Genomic DNA, 7637 nt, shown 5'->3' with positions numbered 1-7637 from the left:
GACTACAGCAGAAACTGAGGAAGGCCCCATGCCCGTCACACTGAGTTACCGGTGTCCTCACAGATGGTTCTGTAGTCCAGTGAGCTAGAGCTCAGCACCTCTGGGCCACCTGGAGGAGTGCTCCTGGGCCACAGCAGTCTCCCCATAACACCTCCCTCCCGGTCTGTTCAGTACTGTCTGTTCCAGGGATGCCACCTGAATCTGTGTCTGAAGTCTGTGTTGTTCCCACAACATACTTAACTGTATCAACACACAAGGCAAGCTGAAATAACTGAGATCCACGTGATGGATTGAGACAGCCTGCCAGACCTGCCGTGGTCCCACAAGGTCTTCCAGACCCAGATGCTAGGACCACATCTTGTCACCACCAGCCTAGTGAGGATGTAAACTGATGCCATTGTCACAGATTCTTGTAACTGACTTCCTATTAACGTTCTTTATATCCAGAGTTCATCATTCCAGAATGTACAATTCTAGAAGTTACCAAGCCTTTTGTGGGTGCTGGTTAAGAACCAGCAGGACTGGCTTTTGAAGGATTCTTCTCTCCACAGTTAGAATACTTAATTCCTTTCCATAATGCTTTCTAAAAGAAAAGACCCCAAGCATAAAACTGCGACCCTTTGTTGAATTCAGAAGGAAAAAAGTACAGTACACTTTATTTTTGATGTAAAGAAGCCATATTTACATAATACATTCATATTTTTAGATATGTTATAGCTCTCCGTAGAAAACCATTCCATTAAAACAGCAACATGTGATCTGGATTCGATCTTTAAAGTATTAAGTCAAAATATTCTTATCAGGACTCCAATTTAATTTCACAGCTCATCCACAGAGGGAAACTCTGAAGGGAAACAGGAATGAAGAGTGGGTGATGGAAAGAGAAAAATACACCTCTCCCACACTGGCAAGCCTCCACACATGGTCGATCCCCGACACACATCAGCTGGCACCACGGATAGTGGAGGGAGCAGTGCTGGGTGCCCTCTCCTTGCTCCCAGCCACTGTCTGAGAGCCTGATGGGCTCGGGGACACATTCTCCTGGGCCTTCAGAAAGTCACCCTGCACCCAGGCTGTGACTTCAGAGGCTGAGGACTAAGGACTCCTCTTCCCACCATCTCAACCCGGTCAGCAGATGGTTATGATCAACTTCGCAGTGTCCTTATTCCTCTGAGAAAGCCAGAGTTGACCACAAAACCACGAACTAAAACGGTCTCCCATCTTGAATCTGGTTGGCCACTTTTTCATCCTGGGGCTCCTCTTTGTCCTTTTCCCGTTCTTTGTTCCAGTCCTTCAGGCCCTCTGGAAGTGAGGTATCCTCATCCAAGCTGCCAGTGCCTTCTACAAATTCTTCATAGGTAGATTTTTCCACAAAAGGTCTGGGGCCCAAAAGTTCAACCATATCATTCTTATCTAATACTTCTTTTTCTAATAACAGAAGAGCAACCTGGAACATGAACAATTCCCATTAAATGCAATTACTTAGCAAAAGTCTTTGCAAAGCTAATGATTTTTAAATTTATAGCTAACCCCATTCCAAAACAGGATTTAAGCCTACTGAGAAAGATATAGACAAGTCCCAGGATTTTAGAGTAAAATATACAAACTGCTGGAAAACCAAATGTCTACCAGTAAGGGCGGGGCTAACTACATTTCAATACATTGACACAATGAACAATTATGCACCTGTAATGAAGAATCTGTTCTATAAACATCTTGGAGAGACATATTCAGTGAGAAAAGCATACATCCTGTATGGTATACTATATTTGCCTTTAAAAGGAGAGAAATATACATCTTTCTATGTGCTTATATAAAAAAGTTCTGGAAGGAAACGTGACAAAGTTATAAAAGTGGCTGCAAGTGCAAGTTGGGGGAAAGGGTAGATATAGGGTAAGCAGAACGTTTAAAAAGTTAGTTGGAAAAAACAGACACACAAGGGCAGAGATACAAAAGGAAGCCAGGAAGGTTTATATGAAAACATGTATCTTGAAGTTCTAGTCGTTTCTATGCTTGAACCACAAATTTGACAGTATACATCTTAACAGGACACCAGGAAAGGGACACCTGACCACCTATGTGTATGGAGGTGAGGGAGGGTGTCAGGGGGGCAGGAGCGTGGTTATTAGAGCATCAGACCATCACACAAAGACAGCAAAGCAGGGTAAAAGTATCAACTGACTTAACAAAATAGATTTATTAGTTCCTGAGGTAACTCCCTACTTAGAAATTTGACTTATCTGTACTTTAAACCAGATGGCATGTTTTTAAGAGATGCCAAATAATCAAGCAATTTTATTCTGTTTTATCAATTTTTAAAAGCCTTATTATGGAAAACTGCAAATATGCACAAAAGCAGAAAATGACTAACAAATCCCCATGTAGGCACTATTGACAGTCCTCAACTTAGAGTCATCTACTCCCTAGATTACTCTGAAGAAAATCTCAACTGTCATATTTTTATCCATATATATTTTTGTGTAAATTTCTAAGAAGAACTTAAAAACGTAACCAGGTTTTCTTCTTAAACCACTATTACTTCTCAATTTGCCTATTTTACAAAGTTGTGGGTAACCACTTACAGTGCAATAATGTATTTTATTTAACCCAATATACCAAATGCAGCATCATTTTTAAAAAAGATGTTCTTTATTTTAGAGAGAGAGTGTGAGAAAGTGAAGGGAGGGGCAGAGGAAGAAGGAGAGAGAATGTGAAGGAGACCTCCCATGGAGCACGATGTGGGGTTCAATCTCATGACCCTCAGAGATCATGACCTGAGCCAAAATCAAGAGATGGACGCTAAACCAACTGAGCCATCCAGGTGTCCCCAAACATAGTATCATGTACTGTATACACGTACATTTTAGCATATAACGATATAAATAATATTGAGATATTTTACATTCTTTATTTCATACATCTTTAAAACCCAGTGTGCTTAAGGCACCCTTCAATTAGGAGCAGCCACATGCAAAAGCACAGGCTTGGTCTGAGGTTAACGGCAAGGACTCTGCAGACACCGGGCCCATGCCCTGGTCTTGCTGCTTACCAACTGCATGACCTTAAGTAAAGGGACTTAACCCCTCCGTGTACTGGTTTCTTCTGTAAAATGGAAGGTAACATATCAAACTCCTGAGGCTGCAGGGAGTTGGACAGAAGTTCATGCATCTAGGCAGTGCCTGGTACACAGGAGACAATGGGTGAAGCTAGCCAGTTATCCTTATTCTCCTAAAGCTTAACCCTTACGTATTATCTTGTCCCCAGAGAGTAAACGGAGGCCCAGAATGGAGGACACTAGTCCTAGCAGCGAAGCCTCCAGCCACCTCTCCTCTTGATGGCTCTGTATCTCCTGGCTGACTCAACATTACTCCTCACAGATTTAATTTTCTTGAATGGGCCAGATGGTACTTCAGAAGTCTGCAGTATCTCAAGATCCTCACTCCAGTGAACCAATTTCCCTTTCCCAAACATGCTCTTGTTATCACTAGCAGTATGTGCATTGTACATGCAGAAGGACAGATAACTGTGTGAGACTCCCTGGACCTGTCTGGCATCTGTGGTGTGCACGTGGCATCCTCCTCTTGAATCTGCACATGCACACTGTGCTCCTGCAGCCAGGGTCCTGAGTGAGCTCCTCCACTGTCTTCCACAACTGGCTATGAGATGGACCACAAACAGATCTTATCTCCAGCCTGGACCTCCTGTCCAAATTTCACTGCAAATGTCCAATGCCCATGTTCTCTTGGGTTCAAGAATGATTCCCTCCACCCCCAGCCCCCGCCATGTTTGCCACTAGGAGTCATCTCAAGGGCTTTCTTCTCGTTCAGTCTATGCATTTAACCAATAAATCTTGGTTTCTCAGATCTGCCTTTGCCCTACTTCCACTGCCAGCCCTAGAGCTGTGTCAGGAATGTGAGACCTGCAGCAGCCTCTGAGCAGTCTCTGCCACTCCCCTGGGCTGGCACACTGCTGCCATACTCCCCTTCAAATGATGAACGTTACCATTTCAACACTCTAGAGAAGGTCAATCTTATTTCTAAAACGGTGTTTCTAAACTTTCTAGCTAGCTATTGAGAACCTGGGTACTGAAGGTCCCTCCACGCTGCCATCTGCTATGTTCCTCCTCTCCATGTTCACTGTAACTTGACTATCCTTCTACATAAAATCTAAGTTCTATCTTCTATACAAAGCCTTCCCCGACCACTCTGATCTTCCTTCCTCAGAGCTTCTGTGCATGCTTTGCAGTGTGCCGGACACCAGCTCAGTCCACCTGCACTGGGGCACTTTTGTGAAGAGACAGCATGGATGCTTTTGGATTGCCTTACTGATGGAATGGTGTATCTTGGACTATTCTTTTATCTGTGTCAATCCCTCATAATTAAAGAGTTTACTGGATGCAAAAAATCCACTGAATTCAGAAGGAAACTCTCCCTTTGGAAGGTGCTATCATATGGAGAAAACATAGAGCATGTTTATTCGCAAAAAGCTCATAATTAAGCCAAAGGTAATTTTCATGTGCCAATTTCCCAATCTAGTTGGGCTAGCTTTTATTTGCCCTTTTATCACTACCTGCTTATTCCAGAGGTAAAAAAAAAAAAAAAAGGTAAATTACTGTCAGTCCACTGTGCTTGCTCCTTCCTGAGGAGTACAAGTAAAACACAGGGTAGGGAGGAGGGCTGACTTGATTGTGTATTTTGTGGTTATTAGCAGATTCAATTAATCCTGCACTCACATTGCTAAAAGCCACAAGAGCCAGGGCTGTGTCCTACTTTTGTTCACTACTGCACTCCTACCTCCTCACAGAGAGCACACACAGAATCAGAAAGAAGAAAGGAATCCAAGAGTTAGCCAGTTACAGGGAATGCTAAGGTCTACAAACCAACCCAAATAGTCAATCCATCACTTTAACCATGTAGAGAATTACTGATACAACTAGCACCTACCTTCTCCACATCAGCTTTCTTCTCTGTGAGGAGAGCCACTGTTCTTTTATAAGCATCATTAATAAGGATTCGTACTTCATCATCTATCAGTCTGGCAGTGGCTTCACTGTAAGGCTTCTCTAAAACCATATCGCCCTGACGTGGGAGATCAAAGGAGATTTGCCCGACCTTTTCATTCATGCCAAACTGAACAATCTGAAAAAGAATATATGATTAGTGGTGGGCATCTGGTTTTGCGGACAAGCCGCCTTATAAAATGGCAGTAAGTCTTTATAATGGCATTAACTCTGCATGCTTCGCTGTAATACTACTCTTTAACCAGGCAAAACGTACCTGGCAGCCTTGGATTGGCTTAGACAAGGTGCTCTGTATAGACAGGGGTGGCAATGGAGATAGTATTTTAAACTGGACTAGGGATACAAGACACGAAGCCCATGGACAACATCTGTGAGACCTGCAAGACACTTCTCCCTGCATGAGGGAAAGCAGAGAAGCAGGAAGAACCTGAGAGACCCAAGAGGATAAAACTCAAGCCTTCCAGGCTCTTCCTGAATAGGTCAGAGTGCCAACCTGAGAACAAGTGACCCTGGAAGGGAGTTTTGCCGTTTTCCTGTTCCTGAACCCACAGCCTCTAGCCTGGACCTTATGAGCTCCACAATACTAACAAAGCCCCACATTCAGAAGTTTCTGGAAGTAAAATCCAAACTGACAAGAGAGGGCCCAGATGAAAGCGAGAAGCAGGAACAGAGCCAAGAGAACTCAGAAAGCCATGTTTTTAAAATCTTCATGGAAACAACAGAAAAGGGAATTCTAAAGCTATAAAACTAAAAAAGCTGTCTTAACCTCCTCCCTCTTAAGAGGTCAGGAAAGCACATTTCATGTAAAATGGATAATAGAAAAATGTCTAAGAAGTAATTATAAGAAAAAAGTAAGGAACAGAATAACATCTTCCTAGATGATGACAGTGTGATGGGAAGACATCTATAAAAAGATGGAGCCTGTAACGTACTACTTCAAAAAAGCTAAAGGAAATCAGGAAAATGATAGAAAAATAAAAGAACAACTTAAAAATAAAAAAACCTTAAGGAAAAATTTACATATAAAAGAAAATCTTATTTTAAAAATGAACATTAAGCTACAAAGAACCCAAGAGCATGCAACCACAACAAATAATGCCCTGAGAAACAGAAGGTAATTGTTAAAAAAAAAAAAAGAAAAAAAGTCATTTAAAAATTAAAAATTCAAAGACTTGAAAAAAGTGACAGACCAGGAGATGAGCTGACATATGAGTAACAGGAGTTCCCAAAGAAAGTCATTTACATGAAGTGCCCAGACAGCAAAACTATACTGTTTGGGGATGTATGCACCAGAGATACCCAAAGTCTGTGCAGGACAGTAACCAGTCAGGAGAGTGGCTGGTCCAGCAGGGAGGGAGGGGATCAAGAAGGGATGCTCTTAGGGACAGGCCAGGGTACAGGCAGTGTTGCACCATGGGATCACACAGGCTTATGATGGAACTTTTAAATTCTGCATACATGCTTTACAGACTCTCAGTATCACAGATATCCCTTGCCTTTTGAAAGTTCGTGCTACACCACTTTGCTTTTATGAAAGACCTACAGCAGTACCTGCTTTTTCTAAACACAAGAAATTGAAAGTGGACCTTCCCTTCTATGAAAAAAGGTGAAAAGAGCACTCAGCATTTATTCTGAAGTGAGCAGAGGCAGCACACAACCCAAGCAGTGACTGGCACTGCCAGGCTCCATTAGCAAGATGCGATCTAAGGTATAAGTCTACCACAGGTTATTTTTGGGAATTGGGAACATTCACAAATTTTTCCATGTAAATGAACAGTGCTTCTTTGCTTTGAGCCATTTCAACTTCCAAAAGGATTCACAGGAATGCTCTACTTTCAGATAGCGGAGAAATCTATAAACTTTAAACACTATTCTACCAAGAGAAAAAAAAAAAAATTTCTTTTAAGAATTCTTACTTGAAAAGCATAAGCCAGTTAAACACAATAGTACTCTTTTAGAGCCAACCACAAATATCCATTACTCGTGCAAATTGAGAAAGCAAGGAAGAAAAACACTCCATTTCTATACTTACTTGAGCATATGCACTTTGAGTTACTTTTCTCAAGTCATCTTGAGCGCCAGTTGTAATTCTTCCAAAGAAGATTTCTTCCGACACCCGGCCACCCAGAGTCATGCACATCCTGTCCAAGAGCTGCTCTTTGGTGTACAGGTATTGTTCTTTGGGTAAATACTGAGCATAACCTAGTCCTTTGCCTCGCGGGATGATGGAGACCTGCGAGTAGAAAACATACAAAACATTGAGGATTCCACCACCAAACGGTGACCCTAATGTTTACCTATACATAGATAAGCTCGCCGATGAAAAATAAGCACAACAGCTAGGCAACCCTCCAGCCTTGGCAAGAGGAGATCTAGCAGGAGTTGACTGTTCAGGGGGTATTTTCTCTTACAACAACTTAGTATTTTCTTTTTTTTAACTTAGTATTTTCTTTTAGAATAACTTTACCTTAGAGTTCTAGAAAGCTGCGCCACCCAGGGATCCCCTAGAAAGTATTTCTTATCCTTTTATAAAACACAATTGAGATCATTCAGTCTTGATAAAAGGACAGCTGGTGAGTGAGGACTCCTGATCAAACATGGCCTAGATGCCATTCAA

General features: G+C 42.1%; 1 protein-coding gene across 2 annotated transcripts in view; it reads right to left on the bottom strand.

Annotated features, from left to right (window-relative positions):
- Positions 1-623: 623 nt before the first annotated feature.
- AFG3L2 (AFG3 like matrix AAA peptidase subunit 2) overlaps positions 624-7637 on the bottom strand; it is a 38985-nt gene continuing 31971 nt past the window's right edge. For both annotated transcript variants that reach the window (XM_041752470.1, XM_041753257.1), the window contains 3 exons: positions 7053-7253; positions 4944-5138; positions 624-1447 (listed from right to left, as the gene is read on the bottom strand). In XM_041752470.1, the coding sequence (XP_041608404.1) occupies positions 1205-1447; positions 4944-5138; positions 7053-7253 (639 nt within the window). In that variant the 3' untranslated portion in view covers positions 624-1204. The remainder of the gene's footprint in view (positions 1448-4943; positions 5139-7052; positions 7254-7637) is intronic.

Source organism: Vulpes lagopus, chromosome 1 (assembly GCF_018345385.1).
Source record: "Vulpes lagopus strain Blue_001 chromosome 1, ASM1834538v1, whole genome shotgun sequence".
Taxonomy (NCBI): domain Eukaryota; kingdom Metazoa; phylum Chordata; class Mammalia; order Carnivora; family Canidae; genus Vulpes; species Vulpes lagopus.
The sequence above is the reverse complement of the archived record's forward strand: the minus strand, read 5'-3'. Positions and strand labels throughout refer to the sequence as shown.